At 53.0% G+C, this 21983-nt stretch overlaps 1 protein-coding gene across 3 annotated transcripts; it reads right to left on the reverse strand.

Annotated features, from left to right (window-relative positions):
* Nucleotides 1-3719: 3719 nt before the first annotated feature.
* ELOVL1 (ELOVL fatty acid elongase 1) lies at nt 3720-18645 on the reverse strand. 3 transcript variants are annotated; one of them, XM_086617137.1, is made up of 9 exons: nt 18630-18645; nt 9659-9792; nt 7741-7802; nt 7124-7314; nt 6876-6956; nt 6611-6667; nt 6173-6278; nt 5877-6013; nt 3720-5453 (listed from the first exon to the last, which is right to left on the reverse strand). In XM_086617137.1, exons 3-9 carry the CDS (start codon nt 7784-7786, stop codon nt 5199-5201), a joined length of 873 nt encoding a protein of 290 aa, XP_086473263.1. In that variant the 5' UTR covers nt 7787-7802; nt 9659-9792; nt 18630-18645; the 3' UTR covers nt 3720-5198. The 3 variants fall into 3 exon arrangements, with proteins under 3 accessions (XP_086473263.1, XP_086473264.1, XP_086473262.1); XM_086617138.1 differs by lacking the exon at nt 9659-9792 and having other exon boundaries at nt 18630-18640; XM_086617136.1 differs by lacking the exon at nt 18630-18645 and having other exon boundaries at nt 9659-9801.
* Nucleotides 18646-21983: the final 3338 nt, after the last annotated feature.

Consider the following 21983-nt stretch of genomic DNA (forward strand, 5'->3'; position numbering starts at 1 on the left):
TTAATAAACTGCTTTAATTTGACTTGTTTGTGGAATCTGATGGAATACAAGGCCCTGGCTCACAGAACTAAGCCCCTCCTCCCTGAGGTTTGGGATTGGGGCAAGTGGTGGAGCTCTTGTTCTTAGGGTTAGTTTGCCCTGAAGTCCTGGGAGAAGGAGGATGCTGTATAATGGCTGTACTTCTGTATCTGTCCTAGTTAAGGCAGCTGTGTCACCTGCCACATCTTCAGGCTGACTTCAAGTGCAGCAGCAATACTGGAGGGGCTGGGGCTTGCTTGCACCCACAGGGGGAGGCTGTAGCACTTGAAAGACCCTAGATTCAGGTTCTCTGCTTGCAGCAGTAACTACTCTCTGAAGGAAGCTGATGTCTAGCCTGCATCTGTACAAGTGTACCAACTACCCCCTTGGTCCCTCCACTAACAAAGCTCTACCATGAAAGTCCAGATTTCTTTACTTATTTTGGCCTTTTCAAACCAGAATCATGGAGGAGCCTGGACTGTGGGTGGACACTGGTTCTGGTGTCATGGCTCTGATAAGAGAAAGGGATGTGTTAGAGGACAAGAGGGCCTCTGTATCAGTGTCTGTGCTCCTGGTTTCTTGGAGAATAAAAGGTTAGAGCCTGGGTGACTTTCTAGTGCTCCATCTGTGATCAGAGTGTGTCAAAACTGACCCTTCCCAGGGCTCCAGCCCTGTAGTGGGGCTAGGAAGAAGTATTCCTGACTACTTCTTTTAGCTTCCAGGGAACAGTGAACCAGCTCTAAACTGTCTGCTTCCTAAGGCAGGGCCCTCTGCCTAGGGGCTGCCTGCTTTGGTGGGCAGGAGCAAGGCTCAATTGAAAGCACAGTATGTCTGTGTCCCCACTTCTTCTGAGGCCGGGTGGGCCTCACTGTGCCTCCACAGACAACTACCAGCAGAGATCACCATGCCAGAGCAGCCTGTTGGCAGCCTGAGCTGCAGTGGTGCCTGCACACAGTGGTCAGTCTTTTTCTGCTACACACAGCCTGTGCTGCAGCCAACACTGCCTGCTCTTACAGTGCTGGGGCAGAAAAGCTATTTTTGCAGTGACTTTAGTGCTGAATTTAGGAGCCAAACGCTAACAGAAAAAAAAGCAGGGGCCAAAAACATACAGCAACAGCTGTGATCACCCCAAAGGCCAGAAGAGGGCTGGCACCAGGCAATGGCACAAAGCCTGCTGCAAGACAAAAGGTTGGTTCACCTTGCCCCAGCCAGCCTGGCTGTCACGCAACAGACTCACAAAACACCATCAAGCCCGTACACAGCCCTTACTCATACATCCTTCCAGCAGCCCTGATGTCTGTCCTCCTCTCTTGCTGAGGGGAAGCCCTGGTGTCAAGCTGAGGCTGCATGCAGGGAAGCCAGCAGCAGGGCTCAGCTGACATTTGGTGAAGCTTGACTCCCCAGCACTTGAAAAAAATGGATTTTTTTTCCAAGCTGAATTATGCTCACACAAGTTGCAGGGAACATATCTGGGCCTTTATCTGAGCAAAAGCCAGCATGGCCACAGCTGCCATGCTGCTCTGCATGTTGGAGCCCTGGTGTCTGAGGCTGTGGGGCTGCACCAGACCCATCAAGCCTGTCCTTCAGCTGCACCAGCACAGCCAGGGGCTGCCAGGGACAGGCACAGCAGATCAGCACTTTGGCCTGTGCAAAGCAGCTCGATAAAGCCTGTGCCACCCATCAGCCTGTGATTAGCTGAGGGTGGATTATTAACTGTTTCCACCTTCCTCTTAGCACAGCACCACACTGTACCTGGCACCAGGCTCCCGCTCTGCCTCTTGAGCTTTAAGCCAGCTGGAGCCTTTGAAGGTGGGCAGTGCTGGCACTGACTTGTGCCATGCCAAGCCCACCCACCCACCAGCAGTCCCATACCCATTGCTGATAAGAGGGCACAGTCTCAAGAAACAGATGGCAGCAGCTGAGCCCAGCAGCTGAGCCCAGCACCTTCCCAGCAGGGCTGTTGGTACATCCTCATTTGGCCACCTGGGGAAGAGCAGGGGAGGTCCAGGGAAGGAAGGGGCAGTTCTCCTTCCTCCTCAGAAGTAAATCCAAAGGCAGCAGCTAGACCTAATGGGGAAGGGGGCAGCAACTCACATGCAAGGCTTGGCTCTTCTCCAGAGCTGCACTGCTGTTGTAGGAGCCCTGCCCCACACCCCTGCAGTTCAGTGCTGGGAGTTAGCAGACTTGTCCTGTGGCTCCACAGCAGATTAAGGCTTCCAGTGGTTCCTGACCATGGAAGGAAGGCAGGCTTTACATGCCTGAAAGCTGGTGTACTTTCTTCACTCCTGTGTAATAGCAGTTTATCTTTCTCAGACAGGGCCTGTCCTGCCTCTCTCCTTAGCACATACCCAGCCCCAGAAGCTGTGCCTTACACACTCCTTGAAAGTCCTCTGAGCATTACTAGAAGGTGATGGTATTGCAGTGTCTTCCTTTGGCCCCATACAGGTCCTACTGCCCTGGAGCAAGCAGGAGCAGAGGAAGGAGCTGGGCACTGATCCAGCAGGCCCAGGAAACACTGCCATATAAGGTATGAATTCAGTTTGGAGCAGCAGCCCAGACTGACCATGACAGGGTATAAATTACCAAGTGCCATGCCCAGCCCATGGAAAGGCCACAGCTAACAGGAACAACTGGAGGAAGGGAGAGCAGAGCACACACAGGGAACAGCCTGTTTTAAAGTGCCAAGCATAAGTAGTTTACAGTATTGTTACTATTTTGGGCAAAAGCAAATACAGTCCTGTCTTTACCAAGAGCCAGCTGGTGAGAGAAGGAGGCTAGACAGGAAAAGCTCCATCTCAGCTAGACTGTCACCTAATAGCTCCTGAGGTGGTGACTTCTGAGCACTGAACTAATGTCACACATCAATTCTGCAGGGACCAGAACAAACTCTCTTGCCAGTCCTTGCCCATAGAGAAGTGGCAACAACTAGGAGGAATCTACCTAGTCCATCAGCCTGATCTCATTTCAGGGCTCCATACGTACAAGGGCACCAAGCCCTGTAAAACAGGGTGATGCCTACACACAGTAAGGCATATCCATCACACCAGTTCAGCACCTTGAAGAGGTTTTCCTACATTTCAGAGCATGGCCTTGAGGTGTGTGGCAGCTCAGGCAGGGTTAGTAGAGCTTTCTCTCACACCAAGCCCTGCTCTAAGGCTTCAGCTGGACATCCACTAAAGCCCTCCCATACTCCAACCAGACCTGCAGTGAAACTCAGCTTCTGGAGGCCTCCTGGGCTAATGCACCCCCTCCCAGCCACAGGCTGCCCAGCTGGCTACACACCCCTCTTTCCCAGGCTTGAGTCAGCACCTAGGCTGGCTGCAGTCACAAGGGGATGGGGAAGGCAGCACAGCACCCCAGCAGTATGGAAGGAAAGCCAGACTGTCTCAGGTGGTAAAGAGGACAGAGCTCAACCAGGCAAGATGCACTTCTGCAGCAAGAGTAAGGCAGCAGCAACATAAACTTCCCTCTGACCAACCCAAGTTACCGTCTGCACAGATTGACACTGCAGGGGCATTCACAGATTGCAGCAGCTTTGGCTTCAGCAGATGCAGAAAGCAACAGACTGCTGTTTCCCAATCACCTGGGTTTCCATGGTCTCTATTCCCTACTCTGCCACACCTCAGCTCCCTAGGATTTCTGAAAAGCAGCAGCTTCTCCTGGGCAGCTAGCCCAGGTCACAGCCCACACCCACACTCCACCCCAGCCATTCTTTCACAGGGTGGAGCCACTTTCACAACAGGATCCTTGACACATTTCCTGCCCTGAGCACTGCACTACCAAAGCACTTGGAAACAATCTCCCATCTGCTTCATCAGCACACTGCTATCGCCCTCTATGCGAACACACAAACCTGCTACACCAGCTGCTTCTCCCAGCCCTGCCTCCAACCACACTGGGCAGGACCAAGCACCTGGAACAGCTTCTGAGCACAGCAAGCCAGAAAAAAAAAAAACACACAAGAGGGCAGAGCCATTTCTCCTTCTGTTTGTTTATTTGTGATAGAAGAGCAGCCCAATCTGACAGGGCCTGGCTCCTTCACCTCATCCTCAAGGCCACCAGCATGGTTTTGGTTACAGCCAGAGCAGGTGATGGGCACCAGGCCCAGGAGAGCTGCTGCACTGCCCAGTTGTAGGGCAGAGTACACCTTCACCCAGGCCCAGCCAGATCCGCAGAGGCAAGAGGTGCTGACTGTTGCACCACAGCAGGGCACACTACAACCATCCTCCACTGTGCTCACAACAAATGAGAGCAGGGCTGGTCCCAAGCAGGAGAGCCTGGGTGCTGATTCTGGGGGCAATTATTGCTCAAGTCTTGAGTCTGCAGGAATGGAAGTGGTCCAAGGCAAGGCTGAGCTTGGCCTCCCCCACTCTGGAGCAAGCCATCAGCTGCCATAAAGGATCAGGTAAGTGTGGCTAAAGCACATGCTGAGCACCCAGCCCCGGCACAGAAAGGCAAGGCAACCTCAGCTTTTTGTGTGGGGGAGGCATTTCAGGCTGTCACAACCCCAGCTACGTACTAGGCACAGGGCACGTGTACTGTACTGGGCAGGTCCAGGCCCTCGAGGCCCATACACACTGCCCCTACATTCTCCACAGCCACACCTGAGCACAGATATGCCAGGGCAGGAGCCCCCACCTGGGCACACACAGACCAGAAGGGACATGCAGCACTGTGGCATGGAACGTGGCACAAAGCATGGTAGAGCAGGAGCACTCACACTTGAGCTGGCAGCAGCAAGCAACCAGGGACAAGTCTGCTCATCCACACAGGCTCTGAGGAGACAGGGAAGAGGAGAGGGCACCAGGACAGGGACCGGTCTCTTCTTTTGGTCCTACTCAGAAGGAAATGGCCCCTAGGCAGAAGGGCCAAATGTAGGCACTTGGGGAAGTTCCTTTGGAAACACTGGAATGGGACTGACACCCCACTGCTGTGATGCAGGCAGCTGCCTCTCTGCTCAGCAACACTGAGAAACAGCACAAGCCCTCTGAAGAGCAGGAGAAGTTACCCATGGCTGCTCAGAGCAGAGGGGCTGGGCATGCAGAGGACAGCAGGGCTGGGCACAGGGGTACAACAGTCTGTAGGCACTTGACTTGGCTTAGTGGCACCCAGGAGCAGGGAAACAGGTCCCAGCTGCCTCTGCCCCGGGGCTCTCATTGGCTCTGGGAAGGCATTGCCCTCTAGTTGGCTTTGACCTTGCCATTGGTGACAGTGCCATTCTCATGGATGCTGCTACCATTGTGCTGGGCAGCTTGCTGAGCCACCCTGGGCAACCGTTTGCCCTTCGTGTAGGACTGGTACCAAAAGTTGGAGAAGAGGATGAAGAAGATGGTCCCATAAATCCAGATGAGGTGGATGAAGATGGGGAACTGGTACTGGCAGCTGGGCATGAAGTAATACTGGGAGATGTGGACGGAGACAATCACAAACTGTGCCTGGGAGCAAAGTAGAGCAGGGACAAGTTATTCATGGGAACAGAGTCAGGCATCCCACTAGAGACCTTCTTTCTAAGTGAAGCTAATGGGCTACTTTCCCACTCTGAAGTGTAGGTCTTTATGGTGGGGCACAGTCAGCAGCAGCTGGAAGAGGCAGGCACAAGTCTCAAGAGCATGTGCCTCTCACCCTCCTAACATGGCTGCAGCCCAGGGGCAGCAGGCTAAGCAGCACCTACACTCTAACCAGGCTGACAGGTCTATCAGAGGCCCACAGTGGGCCAAGAGCTGCTAGAAATCCAGAGTGAGATACTACAGAAGAGAGGACTACAGCTGCTAGCTACACTTTTCATCAGTAGAAGGGCTGGCCTGCCCCTCACATCAGAGGCTGAGGGCACATGGCTCTGCTCCACAGCACAGACTCACCAGCTGGATGGCTGTGATGTGCTTCTTCCACCACAGGTACTTCTGAAAGGCAGGTCCTGCTGCTGAGAGCCCATAGTAGAAGTACATGACAACGTGCACCATGGAATTGATCATGGCATGGAATGAGCCCATTCCCCCTGTTGAGACAGGCTTTCATTAGCCTAAGTCAATCCTGTGCAGTAATCAGCACTACAAGGAGCACCTAGGAGCCCAGCAGGGCCAAAAACCCTTCTCAGCATGCTGAGGCTAACCCCACCCTTTCCCCAAGCTGTGCATCCAGAGAGTTTCCATCTTACCTGGACCAAACTTTGCTCCCCACCACCAGCTCCAAGGCAGAACAGAGTGGTGGAAGAGGTGCAGGAATGTGACCTGTTCATTCTTCTTCCGCAGGACAAAGATCACCTGCAATGAGAGCCCAATAGCATCAAGGACTCGCAGCCCAAAGAGCAGCTAAAGCAGGCTGGGCCACTAACTCACAGCATCTGATCTCAGTGATGCTTCCTCCCCCTCCAAGCTCATTGCCACCACATATTAGGTCACTCCACAGCTTCCAGAACTGTAACATGTCAAGTGGCCTCTGCAATAGCCCAGAGTGGCCTCCTGGACAGTGATGCCAGACAGAAGCACTACCAGCTCAGACTGGAAGGGCTGAAGCAAGCATCTACCCCAAATACACTGGATCCCAACTCCCTGCCCAGCAAGCAGTGACAAGGCCTCCTCAGTAACTCACTCACCGTGTCTGTCAGTTCAATGAACTTGGAGAAGACAAAGAGCCAAGCAACACTGACCATCTGTAACAGAACAGGTTAACATTAGAGACCTGCCTCAGCCTGAATTTGCCTAGTGACCAAAGGCCTCCATACAGTAACCCTGGGGTGAAACCAAGAGCCAGGGACTGTAAGTCCTTTTCGTCAGGAGAGGCAGGTAGCTGTGACCTTGCTGTCCAAACAGAAGCACTAATGGCCATCCCCACTTATCAGGAGAGGAACAAGAACTCACCCTGAGGGCCTTGGGGTCCTGTGAGAAGTCCACAGGGTCACATCGCCAGGTGTACCCAGTAAGCCACCCTGCCATCAGGAACTGCAACAAGAACATCATCAGGGTGAGGCACAACACACCACCCACTGCACTTCCCAAGCCCTGTGCAGAAGGGCAGGGAACAGCCTGTAAAAGGGCTCCCCATCACCCATGCAGCCTGCATGCACTGCCTTGAATATGCCAGACAAAGCCTACTCCTGAGAACTCACCTCATAGACTATGTAAAGTGAGAGTCCCACCAGAAAGAAGTTGTATAGCACCATGAATTTCTTCAGGTTTAAAGGCTTCCTGTTGGCCATTAGCCGGGGACCCAAAGATAGTACAAAGTAGACATATGCCAGAAGGATGCCCATCACAAGGAACGGGGACTGCATCAGCGGATAATCAGCAATGCGGGGGTCTGCGGAGAGAGCCACAGTGCAGAGCAGTTAGCATCCTCATCCCAATCTGCTGCCAGCAACGCTACTGCCAGAATAGAGGCAGGAATACAGCAATCCTGTTCTCCTAGGACAGGAGGGCAGTCTGGGAGCAGAGGCTGGTGAAGCCAGCCGAACTCTGTAAGGTACAGCCTAAAGCCACACTGTGGGAAAGGCTAGAGATCTTCTGCCCAAGACAGCATGAGTGCCCCAAAATGGCCTGCACAGGCACTGAGGCAGGCAGCTTCATAACATACAGCCCAAAAACCCAGAGCTGCATCAGTGACAGGGCAGAGGCAGGATGCAGCCAGACCACTTAGGGATGACAGCCCACCCCCATGCCCACATGCCTGTGGCAGTAAGACATACAGTACCACCTGCCCTGCAGCTGGGCATAACCAAACACTCACCTGCTTTCTTCATGAAGTCCTGATACATGGTCACAATCCCCTCCATGGTGGTGGCAGTATCTCTGCAGAGATAGGAAGGGCAGATCAGTCAGCTGTTTTCCCAGGAGGGCAGCCTGCAGAGCAGAGCCCTGCAGATCAGCAAATTTCAGGCACAGCTTCAGAGGTACAGTCATGTGTATCTGGCCAGCATTGTGCTCAGCTGATCACACACCAGCATCCACTTTCCAGCTGAGCCACGCACTACCCACTTCTCCACACTAAGCCTGGCCCCATCTCTCCAGCTCTGCACCTCCAGCAGTCCTTCCAAGGCAGGATCCTAACATTTCAAGCCAGCTAGGAAAGCTTCCAGCCTCAGCACTGTATCTCCAGACCCTTAGTCTTGCTCCTGCTGTACAGACTCAAGCATTATCACCCACAACCACCATGTCACCACCAGCCTCACCACCCAAAGCCATCCAGCCCACTGCTCTGCCTGACCCTGGTGCAAGGTCTCCAAGGGAGATGCAGAGCTGGCCCATACTCTCCACAGAGCAGTGCTTTTATGATCAGCTTTGGGCTCCTGCCCACTGATCCCTGCCAAAGTGGCAAACTCACTGCATGAGGAAGGAAAGCCATCATTTCAAAACAAACACCAGTTTCTGGTGTCAAGAGTTCTGGTTTCACATCCTTGCACAAAACTCTCCTGACAAGAACTACCACTCTGTAACCCAGCACCTCAGAAGCTAGATGCATCGTACTTGGCAATGACATTTCCACTCCCCTTCCAGACAGGGGACAGTACCCTAAAGTAGTGGAGAAAGTTGCAGAAGAATATAAGGCTGCAGAGAGAAGGACTGGCACTTCCCACACTTGCTCAGCCTCACTGTGAGCACACACCAGACAGTGACCCAGACAGACACTCTTCAGAAACACAGGAAGGGCTCAGGCTCTTGCTGCTGCAGGCAGGTTTGAAGCACCCTCGACCAGCCCCCTGTGCTCCCCAATCCCTCCCCAGCCCAAAGGACATCAGAGCAGCAGGAAGGGAGACAGAGCACAGGCCCAGCCTCAGCTGACTCAGCCACCTGCAAGGGAGGCATTCCCCACAGCTGCGACCAGACACTCCACCTACCCCTTTCCTCCCTCCAGGAAGGTGCACAGGAATTGCTGCCCACACACAGGCCTGAGGAAAATGTCCCCAGCTCAGTCTCCCCCAGAAGTTTATTGCTGCCACCACCAGGAAGCACACAGCCTCTCTCAGACCAGCAGCCAAGAGGCTGAAGCCAGAGTAACCTTCTCCACAGTAAGGTCCCAGCTGGGAGTATCCAGCAGCCACTGCCACCACCTCAAGCGCTCACCAGCCAGCACCAGCATCACTCCTTCAGCTTTGCTGCAAAAGGAAGAGCTCAGCAAAGCACTCTTTGCTCTAGCTGGGACCCAGGCAGGACAGCAGCAGATGCTACCTGTGCAGTGCTACCAAGCACCTATGTGACAGACCTCGTTGGCAGCAGTCTCCACTGGGGCCTGGCACACCATTCTGACTCACCATTCTCTGCAGATCACTTTAGTGCAGTGACAGTGCTGGCTCTGTCCCTGCCCAGTCATACCCCATGTGCTCCTCCAAACTGGGGTGTGCCACCCAACCTCTCTGCAACAGCAGGGGGGCAGAAAAGGTCTCCCCTTTCACCCCCACTCCCCATTCCTCCAAGCAAGGCTCCAGCATAGCCTGCACAGCCATGCACCCCAAGGACAGAGCCCAAGAAGTCTCGCTGTCCTTCAGAAAGCACAGAAGGTGGTTCCTCATGCCACCTTGGAGGCATTTGCAGCAGTAGGGCAAAGCCCACCGGGAACTAGTTCCCACATCTCAGGGGCACCAGCAGCAGAAGAGATGCTCACCTTCCCAAGCCAAGGTTTCAAGGGTTTAATAGCGAGTAATACTCACTTGTAGTATCGATGTGATACAAGTAATATTTAAGGTCCTGGGCGCTGACAAGATTATCCACTCTCCACATGCAGTAGAGGCCAGGAAAGTGCAGCAGGAACTATAGCATCCTTAAGAGCCACTCAAGGCTCCAGCTGTGGGAAATGCAGTAAGTACAAGTCCTGAAAGCTGCTGAACTTTATGTTGCTTTAATGGCTAAGAGCAAGCTCCAAACTTGTCTGTCTAGTTTCAGCTTTCAACCACTACATCCAGCTACACCTTTATTTACTAGATTGAGGAGCCCTCAAGAGCTAGTTCCCAGCACAGGCACCTGACTATCAAAGCTCTGTGCTTATCTTATCAAGCTGAATGAGTCGGCCTTACTACAGGTCCATGGCAGAGACAAAACTCCTGCCAAGTACTTGCCTATTTTGGGCAGACTAGGATGAGAAGATAGTATCAGCCACCCATGAGCTCACACCTACGTCTCACACTGCAGGGAAACACTTGAGCTGGGCCACTACAGATTACTTAGTTGACCCTGATGCCAGCAAGGCTTCAGCACCACCAGCCAACTAGGACCCCAGCTCAAAACATCTCAGGGTCCCAGGACACTGGAGACTTGAGTGAGAAGACTCACACTGCAGTTTCACCTTGACAGACCTGCTGAAGGCTGCACAGAGCACACAGCAGACAAGGGTCCTCCTGGCAGAAGCCCTGAACCCAGACAACTATCTCCCCAAGCAGTGGAAGAAGCCCACTTCAACCCAGCACTAGCACAGAAGTCCCCACCAGTGTGAATAGCAAGAAGTCTCTCTTTCTGCTGTGTCTTGTAAGACAGACACAGCAGTAAGTGTCTCCAGCACACCTACAGCCATACATGCCACAGCACAATGGGAGGTATTGGACTTGTCCTGAACATGGGCTCTGGGCAAGCACCAGGACTTCTATCAGGGCAGAACTAGCAGGATTATGCTACAGGCCCTTATGAAAAGGGCCTGTGCATTTTCCACAGCTTCCCAAGGCAGAACATTGTGCTGCATTCAGCTAACAGAGCTATCACATCTTCACAGAATGCCTGAGGTCTTCAGGTCTTCGCAAGACCTGGTATCCACACTGGTATGTTACATGGTCCTACATTAGACAGAAGTTGAAGTGTGCCTTGCTCAGTGAGCAGATGCAGGTATGTCTCACCCTCCTCCACCTCCCACAGGGCATCCACTGGCCTTGGGGTGCAATGAGGTAATTGTAGAGCAGGTCCAAGTATTACCTTCACTAAGCAGGAGGATGCTAAGTGCACTGGCCTGCCTGAGCCATGATGGCTTCATGCCAGCCTTTCTGCTGCAGGCAGGTGTTTTCCAGAGCAGCAAGCATCTGGGAACCTGAACTCACCTCTGCCACCTCCTCTGTGCACAACACCAGCACTTGATGTCCCTCTGCACTTTAAGTGCAATTCACCATCCAGTCAGGCATCTGCTCTCACTGCCCATCACACCTGCAGGCATTTACAGCTGAGTGGTTGGTATCTGTCCTCTGCACAGGGGAGATACTTAACTGTCCTTTGACTCCTCCTGGATCCTGATCCTCTTAGGCAAGGAGCTAGGAGATGGGGAATCCAAAGCTGAGCCTTGAACAGCTGAAGAGAAGTCAAGCAAACAGGTCCCAGCATCCCAAAGCACCAGGAACCTTGGGGCCTAAACACACCTTGCACAATAGTAGAGACCTTGCAACACATCATCTTTCACCTCTCACCAACAGGGAGCCACTTCTCCATCTCAGCAATAAAGTTCCCACTCTTTACAAACTAGAGTATCAGGCCACATTCTGCCCCAGTAACCAACATCAAGGATTAGATACTTGCTTACGCCAAGCAATGGGTGTACACTGCATATTTCCAACACGCTATGCAGCTAATTAGTGCAACTTCAGCAAGAACAGCAAGGCCCTTTACAACCAGCCCCGGCAGCCCAAGAGCAGTCAGATCACAGCATTGTGAACCACAACACCAAGAGACTAAAGCTCAACCCAGTTAGTTTTGTTAGCATCCTCACAGGGCACATCTCTCCCCACACAGCAACCATCTGCAAGCAATAGATTCAGCCCCAGCCATCCAACACCCAACACTCCTACCCCAACAGCATTCGAGTCAGAAATCAGTCCTGTAATAAGTGCAGAAGCAAGTCACCCTAATCTCCCCACTAGCTTAATTATAGGCAGTGCCAAAACAGCCTGGTAGGTGCCACAGAGCTGCCACCCTAGGGAGAGCTGGCACAGGGCCCTTGCTGAACTGGCTAAAGCAAGCCTGGCCCCTGTGGGGCTCCCAAGGCAGTAGCAACCCTCAAAGGTCAGGAGATAACCATTTGGCCAGATATCAAACCAACCTGCATCCCTGACCAACAAGCTGGCAGCAAGGCTTGCTGCCTGATACAGCTGAGCGCCACAGCCTCTGAGGAAGATGCATCTTCCTCCCCCATCTCAGCACCTGCCCAGTTTCATGGAGCTCCAGAAACTCACTGTGGTGTCCAGTAAGGCCTGCACGCAGCTCCATGCATCCAGGGAATATGTTTCCCAGCACAGCTACGAGGACCTGCACTTCAGAAGCATCTGCCACTGTGGAAGAGTGGCACTGACCAACCCAGAGTCTGGTGGCCCCAGACCAGGCAGAAGTGTGCCCACAGCAGAGAGGCTGGCACCTCAAACCATCACCAAGAGCTGTCAGTGATAGCTTCAGGAGAAGCTTTCCTGAGCTTATGCATGAAGTGAATCCAGCAAGATGAGGAACACTAAACCATGTCTGCCCTGAACAACACACAAGCATCAAGGCAGTCAGAGCAAGACATGAGGGAAAAGGACCCTGGCCAGCCCTAAGCAGTAAAACCCTATTCCTTATCAAGTCTGCAGTGGGATCACTTGAAGACTAAAGTTCACCATGAAGCACAGAAAACTGGATTTGGATCTCCCCCTTCTGCTGCTCTGTGCTCAGGTGAAAGGGAGAGGGGCCTGTAACCAGACAGCACACACTTGCTTCACACACAGCACCTCAGGACACCAGCTCAAGCACAGCAGAGAGCACTCAACAGGAGAGCTGTATTAAAGTCCAGCTGCATTACTGCTAACATTTTCAGCCATCTGACTGAAGACTCAGTTAAGGCACTGCTGTCCACATGCTACTAAAGTCTTTTTCCCCTCAAGAGAAATAATAGCCTAAAGATATGCCTGTGCACCAGCTCATAGGGCACAGAAGACCAGCCTGGCAGGAGAGCATGAGCTGCTATGTTTCAAGTGTGGAAAGCCATTACCAGCAGATTAGGGCAGAGCAGGAAAGTAGCTCTCCTAGCCTGGCACCTTGGCCCTGAGGACTTGGGACAGACTCTGATCAAAGCTTGATAACAACCAGCCCACATACAAAGTCTACAAGGAGATTTCATGCTAACACCACCAGGTAAGTTTTCCTACTTGAATCACATCCTTTTGTCACTTCCTCTGGCTCAGTTACTTCATGCTGAGTGTCAAAGGACATGGCAAACAGCCTGGTACCATATGCTCTGCACCAGCACACTTTGAAGTCAGTACTGCGTTCACAGAGAAGGGATACAAGCTCTCAAACCCTTGATACGTAACAGCTCTTGCAGGAGTCACACTGGCTGGGTGCTGCTCCTGGCACACTGGCTCCAAGCAGCAGGAAGTGACCTGTCCGAAGTTGAGGAGTTTCCCCATCTTCACGGAATGTGTGTTAATACCCTACCACTATCTCACACAATGGCTGTAAAACCCTGAGGCCTTTGGACAGCATCCTACAAACAGAGATTAAGCTCTCCCCTTCCCATGCTCACTGGAAGGAGAGAGCAGGAGGAGACTCCCAGAGCAGCAGGCAAGGTCTGCAGAGCCTGGGAAGCCACTGTGGCACCTTGCAAGCTTTCAGAGGAGGGCATTGGTAACCTTGCAATAAGGGTACTGGTAACCTTGTATGAAAACCAAGGCAGGTAATTAGACTCCAAGGTCCCAGAAGAGCACACATTGCAGTAAAAGGTCTATACGCACAGCACACAATGTTGTTTCAGGGAGAGCACCTCCCCAAGCTGATCAGGCAAGCTGTTAGAGTAGGCTTACTCCTTATCACATACAACACCGGTGGTTGCGTATTCAGGGCACTGATATCAGTACAGATGAGAGCAGCCAGGGAGAAAAGCAGTGAAAAGGCAACATTAGGCAAAGAGTCTGACATGCAGGAACAAAGGAATAATGAAGTGAAGGAAGAAAAGAAATGGAGTGAGACACCTACAGAAGCGGAAAACAAGGTATTTCCTTTCCAAGCTAACCACACTGAGCTGTGTCCACTCCCTCCCATCTCCCAGGTGAGGGCAGGGAAAGAGGTGGAGATGGCTGGGCTCCCTCTCTGAAGTGAAGGCACCCGGCAGCCCCCCAGGGCATTTGGGAGAGCACACTCAGGACAGAACTAGGCAGGCAACAGAGGAGGGCAGACAGGGCTAGACCAAGCAAGGCCAACTCCTGACACCTGCTTCTAGAAATAGGTCAAGCCTTCTAAAGCCCTCTAGCAGAGGAACACAGAGCACTCCTATCTGGAGATGGGACATTCTGTACCAGAGCATTCATCTCTGTGGTTTTAATCATTATGCAAGTGCCTCACTACAAGGCTTCAACTCTCTCCCCACAGCAGTGTCTGTGATCATTACACAGCAATGACCATGCTCTGTCCCATCCAGGCCTGTGCATTAAATGGACAGGCACACAAAGACAACATGGACATTAAAAGACTACAAAACAAGATGCAAAAAGGAAAAACTCCTAAAATCCCTCCAACAGCTCTATCTGGACCATTGAAGAAGCCCAGGTGTGAACCCAAAGCCACTTCTCAATGAGACAAGGGGTCACTGCCTGGAATTCACTATTATATCAGCTTTGGGCTCCTCTACCCTCCGCACCAAGAAGGCAATGCAGTCACACAACCACCTTCTAACAAGAGAAAGAGTCTGCCAATACTAGAGATGTCAGACTCCAGCAGCACAGTATATGCACCACAGATCCCAATAGGCATAAGGCTTAATAGATACCACCTTTAACAGGGTTCAACAGCCCTCTACACAAGAAAAGCAGCATTAGGCCTGATTATCTCCACACAGGTGTAGATGGATCACCTAAAGCCAGGGCTGTTGCTCTACTGCTGGTCCTGTACAGATAGGGAAAGACTTAGTGTTAAGTAGAAACAGCATGAGATACAAATCTGTATATATATAGAGCAAGTCTATTAACAAACCATGAGTGCAAGCTAGCTGATCTGATCCACAGGATAAGAGTGCTCCTTACAGCAAGGCTGGAGAACTTGCTGCCACAGTGACAGCTTACTAGCCTGATCCATCCCATAGGGAAGAATCAACCAGAAATTAAGTACCCTGTGAGACACTAAGGGAAAAATCAAGAACCATCAGATCCAGTTACCACCTCCACCACCCTAAGTCACTAAAGTTTCAGATAGCATCCAGACACCAGCCTGCTGGTTGGGAGCTGGCTGTGGCAGCTGCAACTTGTCATCTCTGAGTAACAGCAGCCCCACAACTCCTGCAGGGAAGAGCCCTGGCTCCTGGGGACCAGCTCCTCCCTGCAGGAGCCCAGGCTGCCTCACCTGTTTGACTGGCAAGAACCAGACTTTCCAGCCCAAGCACTCCCACCATCTGACAGCCAGCAAGGCACATGCTAGCACAAATCCAATACAAAAGCACAGAAACACAGAAGGTCTCTTGGACCATCAAAGGCTCCACTCCCAATATCTCCTGTAAGCTTCCTCCTAAAGGATCTCAGCCTAAGTGTTGACTGTGCTGTAACCCCAGCAGAAAAGCAGAAAGCATTCACTGACAACCTCCAAGGGCAGTGCCAAGCCAAGCATACAGCAACACACCTGCTTCTGATGACAGCTTCAGAGTTTCCTGAGGATGCAAAGCTTTTCTCCATCAGGTGATAAATGAGACATTATGCAGCTTGAATAAGCTCACTTATTTTCACCTCCAAAACATGGTGCAGACATGTCTAAGTCAGAGTTTTTTTACTCCCTATCATCAGTTAACTTTTCTTTCTGTCATATTACATCTCTGTCCAGAAGGATCATATAATCCCCCTGCTATCTGACAGACTTTCAGGAAACAGAGGTGAGAATACAATGCAGGACAGGACTGCAGAGGCCCAGGCTGTGTGGGTGGCATGGCTTAATCCTCACAGTGAGATGCAGCAAGTAGATGCTGCAACAGCTGGCATCATGCTACTTCTCATAGAAACAGGCTGTCAGCAGCAGTGCACACCCATGAGCTAGGGGGGCTTCCTAGGAAAGAGATAAGACACAGCAGTCTCAGTCAAGCCCCAAGGGCTCAGCCAACTGTTTGACTCTCTAAACTACCTTAAGCAGCTGCCCAGCAGGTCTGGTGGGAAGGTCAGCTCCATCCAGCTAGGAATCTGCCCTGGCTGCATTCTGGCAAAAGAGAAGGTGGTGAGTTTGGGCAGCACAGCAGGATGGACACACTGCTGCACAGGCAATCCTGGCCTCCAGGAAGGGAAGAGATGCGCTGGGCGAATGCACTAGCAGGGAATGTTCCAGGTGCTATCCCATGCTGCCTACTGAGCATAGGAAGGGGTATTTGCCCCACTTCTTCCTGCCCTTAGGGCTCCAGAACCAAGGTGGTCAGTCACAGTGAAAGCATCTGACAGACCCCCTGTGGGAAGCAGCCAGAGCACTGAGGCACACAGACTGTCACCCCCAAAGCCTCCCCTCCTGTCGCAATGTCTATGTATTTACACTCTCATTTGGCCTACAGAGGTCAAAAAGAAGCAGCTGTTCCACCTGTCCCTTCATTACAACAGAGGAACAGGCCCACATAAGAGACCTACAAGACCAAGTCCAGTACAGTCTGTGGAAGGTCAGACAAGCATTTGGCCATGATTATTAAACCTGCAGTTGCCCAGCAAGTGCAGACCCCTGCGTATCACCACACACCAGTCCAAGGTGAGCTTGCAGCCACTGCTGCCACCAGGAGAGTGACAGTGACCTCGTCCTCCTCCCACCGGCGTTCCAGAGCACCGGGCAGAGAGAGGCCAAGCACCTACACGAGCCAGCACTCAAAGCTAACATTGTGTCGCAGCAGCGGGGGAGGCCTGGTACTGCCACCCTGCCCGGCGGAGGAGGGAAGAACCATCTCAATAGTACATTGATGCTGAGGGCTGTGTAGGAGAACGCTCTCCGGCCACCGAGCAGCCAGCGCCGCCGCCGGAGGCTGCTTTCGCCCTGCTGCAGGGAAGCCCCAGCAGATCACAGCCCTCCTCAGCGGCTCAACATTCCCGCAGCTTCCAGCCAGGGCCGAGCCCAGCGGCCGCACCGAGGCGGAAGGTGCCCGGGAGCCGAGCGCAGCCGGGGTCTCCGGGCACCGCCCCGCACGGGCCTGACTCCCACCCCCAGCGAGGCGGCTCCACCGCGGGCCGCCGGCCCCGCATCCCGCCGCCGGCCGCAGGGCGCGCTGAGCCCCGCGCGACGCCCTCCCGCCACACCCCGGCCCGGCGGCAGGGAGCGCGGGCAGCTCCCGGCACGGCCTCGGGGCGGGGCGCCGCCGGGGCCTACCGCCGCTCCGGGCCCCGGAAGCGCCGTGCCGCGGCCCGGCCGAGCGCGGGCACCGCTGCCAGCGGGGCCTGCACGGCCGGGCCTGGGGCTGCCGGGAAGGGCCGCTGCGTGACAGCCCGCGGGCTGCCGGCCCCCCGCTCCACCGCCGCGGTGACCGGGGGTTAAGCCACGTTCCGGCCATCCCCGGCGAGCGCCTGCCCTGCTGCCCGCTGGAGGTGCAGGCCAGGACCAGCCACGGCAGCTGCCCCCAGCCCCACCAGAAGTGCCAACGCAGCGATGCCGATCCCCTTCCCTGAAGCTGTGCGGCCACTAGATCTTGACCCGGAGAGGAAACAAACGCCTGGCTCCGGGCCATCTCTGCCAGCAGCAGGGAGGCACCCAGGCACAGCCGGGACCCTGTCCCCAGCATGGCTGTCGGGCAAAGACCTGCTGGGCCAAAGGCCGGGGTGCTTGTGCCTCGGCACACAACCAGCAAGGAGAGACAGTCCTTCCTCCCAGCAGGCTGGGAAGGCATCCCAAGCTCCACACTGAGACAGCAGAGAGGACAGCTCTGGCATACAGCTGCCCCACAGGAGGGGTGCTCTGGGGCAGCAGCAGCACCAGGCTGTGAGCCAGGGGCTCTGGGGAGCACTGCAGCTCCTCACACCATCAGGACCCAGCTGCTCTTGAAAACCACTTCAACAGCCCAACTTAGATACCATTTGTCTTCCTCCTGACACAGGCAGGCTTGCACACTGCTGGCCTGTCACACACATCCACACTGCTATTATAGTTATCCTCCACTCCAAGGGGGTGACAGCCTCCACCAGCACCTTCCTGCCCAGTAGCAGCCACACCCAGCCTCACCACCTGCCAAGGGCATGTCGCAACACCCATTCTGCCGATCAGGCCACAGCCTCCCCAGATCCATCCCTCCACTGCTTTGGTGAGGGGACCACCCACCTCCTCCCATGTCCTGGAGCATCCCAGGTGACAGGGATACAGACACACACAAGCCTCCTCCAGCCTCTTCCACTCCCACAGGCTGTTTAGCAGGTGCCAAACCAGCACATGGCCTCACCTGGGCAGAGCCCACCATCCCTGGCAGCAAAGCTTCAATCCCAAACCAGCTAAACCCCACCAAGGCCTCAGCACTCCCCTGCTCTGCAACAGCCTTCAGCAAACAGCCCCACAAGCCCTCACAGCACACACTAACAGCAAACCCCAACCCACCACCAAGCTCGGACACCTCATCCCAAGCCCCCCCCAAACAAACCCGAAAGGATCCCCGCGAAAAACCAGGCACCCCCCATCCCAGCCCCAGGAGGCAGGGCCGGACCCAGCACCCACCGCCCCAGGAGAGGACGCCCACCCCCGCGCTGCGAACACACTCACCGCCGACCGCACCCCGCTCTACCCGCCACCACGGCGGCCTCCGCTCTTAAATAGGGCTGCCCAACCCCCCTCGCCGCTGCCGATTGGCCTCGGGGGCCGAGCTCCGCCCAAAGGGCGGAGCTCGGCCCCCGAGGCCAATCGGCAGCGCCGAAGGGGGCCGCCCATTCCGTAGCCACGCCCACGCCGGCACAGCTTCGGGGCCGGGGCTGTGCGGCCAGGCAAAGGCTGGGTGATGGTCTGCAGCCGAGGTGGAGCATCCTGGTCACTTCTAGGTGGTGGTGCACGTACCTTCACAAGAGCTCAGTGTCAACGGGAGGGTCTCAACTTGGATGGTTTAGGTGAACTCTTCCAGTCTTACATGTTTAGGAAACAACCAGCTACAGACCAATAAAGAAGTGGCACGTTTTTTTTTTTTTCCCAGTGACACCACAACAGCTACCACGAGCATTTGGAAACACAGGACAGAAAGGCACCCCAGAGATGTTAAGTCTGATTGGATGCTGTTTCCAGCCACTGTTCCATCCTGTGTTGTCTTCACAGACTTATCAAGCTTCATCTTAAAAAGTGGCTGGGGTTTGACTCATGCTCATCTGATCTGAAGGCAGTTTCAGGATTCACTATTCTAATTGTTAGGAATCATCTTCTCATTTCTAGCTTAATTTGATGCATGGCCAGTTAATATCCATTTGTTCCTGTGCCAGCGTTGTCTTTTATCTCACATAGGTCCTTGCCTTGGTATTTATGATCCGATGTATTTGTAGAGAATAATCATCTCCCTCTCAGCCATTACATGGAAGACTAAACAAGTTTTTCTAGCATTTTCTAACTAGCCAGCCTGTCCCTGAACCTAATGCCATGGTAACTCTTCTGGCTGTGCTGCTGGTCAATTTCCAGGAGCCGTCACAGACTTTGTGCTCACCTGGTGAGAATTCCCTCTCTGGATACAGACAGGGCTGCATTCACCCTTCTCAGTCCCGCTTTGCAGTGACAGCTCAGAGTCACTCTGTGGCCGGTTACTCCTGTAACCCCTCTTCTTCAGGAGCTTGCAGCTCACAAAGTCCCCCAAATGAAGTAAAGAACTGCACTCCTGGTGACTTTCATGCCTTTTTTTGGAGATACATCATTCAGTTACTTTCCCCTACAGTGCCAATGCACCGCAACATTCTGATTTTGTCATGGAGATTACACATAATATTTGTGCCAATCTATAAGGAAATCAGTTTGTAAGAACATCCACAAAGTACCTCAGTAGTAACCTTCTGCATGCCATAGAATCATAGAATGGTTAGGGTTGGAAGGGACCTCAAAGATCATCTAGTTCCAATCATATGCTCCCTTTCACCAGGCTCTGCTTTCATCTTGACCTTAACCATTCCTTCCTACGTGAAACTCCTGTCCTCATTTCTGCCCCAGCATCTACTAAGGTTCCCAGTTGGTCCCAAGGTTCCCAGCTGCTTCCCTGGAGTCCACACAGGGCTTATTACTTTACAGAAAGGGGTTTTTAACTATCAGGTTAGTCAGACATAATAGACTGTATTTTATCCCACTTTCAATTTCCTGTCCATGTGCTGCGTTACTCTTTAATCGAATACTATTAACATCAGACCGGCAGGCCTGCTGCTGTCTGGATCGCTCTTTCTCCCTTGTTAAGTATAGGCATCGGTTGTCTTTGCCATTCTTCACTTCTTTTTCTTTTTTGTCCTCCTTTTATTTTGCAGCATTACTATATTTTTAGTTGATTCGTGGTCCAGCTCAGTGGAAATCTTGCTATGTAGTTTTTCGTGAAATGAGTAATCACCAGTGGATTCCTTCACGCTCTCAACTAGATACTTTTCCACCTTGTATCCCACATCTCATAGCTTTCTCCAAGCATTCCTTCTCTCCTCTGGATCCACCCTTGCTAGCAGGTTTGTCAGGCTCTAACAATGAGCCCCAAATTGCACAGCCCAGCCTCTGCCTGCCATTGGAATAAATTTCCAGGTCACTCTTTTCTTCTGATCTGAATGCAATTTCTTTCTCCATCTTGGTCCTGGACTCTACCTCCCTATTGTGTCTGCTGTCTCCACCATTATTCCTGAGTGGTGTTTGCTCTTTAGTTTTCCCTTGCTGCCGCATCTTCTGTTTCTCTCCTTAATTCTCCAACATACAAAATATATTTTTCCATTTTATTTCTCCTCAATTAGTTGGGTTTTCTTTTCATACTTACTTACTTTGATGGGTTAACTCTGTCTGCATGCCTGCCTTTTTTTAGTTCTCATGCTCAGAAGGTGTCTGCAGTTCCTCAGTGTTGCCCCTTCCCACCATGTCCCCAGAGCTGCAGCAGCCTGGGCAGGAGCTCCAGCTCTCATGAGGACCCTGGTTTGCTGGAGCACTCTGCTGCGGGCAAGTGAACCCGGTGCAGTGCTGGCACAGTTATGACTGGCTGGGGGGGTGATGCAGAGTCACCTCCTAACCCTTGGGGACAGCCCTCCAGTAAGGAGGGCTTGACTCATCTGCTGCATGTTGTGAATCTGGGTTTCTGCCTTCTGGCCTCTTTGGAAGAAGGGTAGCATGAACACACATAGAAAAGAAAATCCCCCAAAAACAAGGTGGGTGAGGGCAAGGGAGACAAGGCCAGAGTGATGTGACCAGTTGTGTACAGCCTGATGTTCCCAAAGTGTCTGGAGAGAGACTTTTATAAATGGATAATATTCTGCTTCCATCTCGAATCCTGCATGTGTGACCTGAAATCTGGGAAAGAAGCTGTTTGCAGCCAGGCAAACAGCGTCACTCTGATTGCAGTCTGGACTACTGAACCAGAGATGATCACGCCTGCACGAGGGTGTCCTTCCTGCACCAGCTACTCCTGCAGCAGGCAAAGCCCTACAGGTCATTAACTCTTCATCTGCAATTCAAGAAACAGCCTGGCTATTGCACTCTTGGTCGAAGGAGCCTAGGCTGCACCAGGCTCCAGTTTGGGAGAACTTAAGCTCCTTCCTCCATTGCTTATCCTGGAGAACAACACACCATTTCCACTCTAGCTTCAGTGAGGGTCTTGCTGATCCTTCTCAACATGGAGGTCTGATCAGATGGAGGCGGGTGTGAGTCTCTGCACTCCTCCTTTCCATTGTTCCCTCCACCAGTCCTAGTCTTCTGCCTTCTTGCTTTTTGCGGAGTCAGGTGTACCTTTCTTTCTCCTTGTTGCTCTGTCTTGGTGCAAAAAGCAGGCGTGCACTAATGTAACTTGCTGAAGGCACAAAGATGGAAGCCATCATCAGTGCAGAGTGTTATCACACTATCAGATGGGAAGGTCTGGAGGAACTAGGCAATGAAAAAGGAATGAAGATCAGTGAAAGGTTATGACCTTAGGGATTA

Source organism: Tauraco erythrolophus, chromosome 10, assembly GCF_009769465.1.
Source record: "Tauraco erythrolophus isolate bTauEry1 chromosome 10, bTauEry1.pri, whole genome shotgun sequence".
In the NCBI taxonomy this organism is placed as follows: Eukaryota; Metazoa; Chordata; class Aves; order Musophagiformes; family Musophagidae; genus Tauraco; species Tauraco erythrolophus.

Coding starts and splice junctions, on each gene's coding strand:
- ELOVL1 (XM_086617137.1), bottom strand. CDS start 7,786: ATGGAGGGGATTGTGACCATGTATCAGGACTTCATGAAGAAAGCAG. Junction 6,279..6,610: donor TCATTGAACTGACAGACACG/GTGAGTGAGTTA, acceptor CTCTCATTGCAG/GTGATCTTTGTCCTGCGGAA. Junction 6,014..6,172: donor GGGAGCAAAGTTTGGTCCAG/GTAAGATGGAAA, acceptor CTGTCTCAACAG/GGGGAATGGGCTCATTCCAT.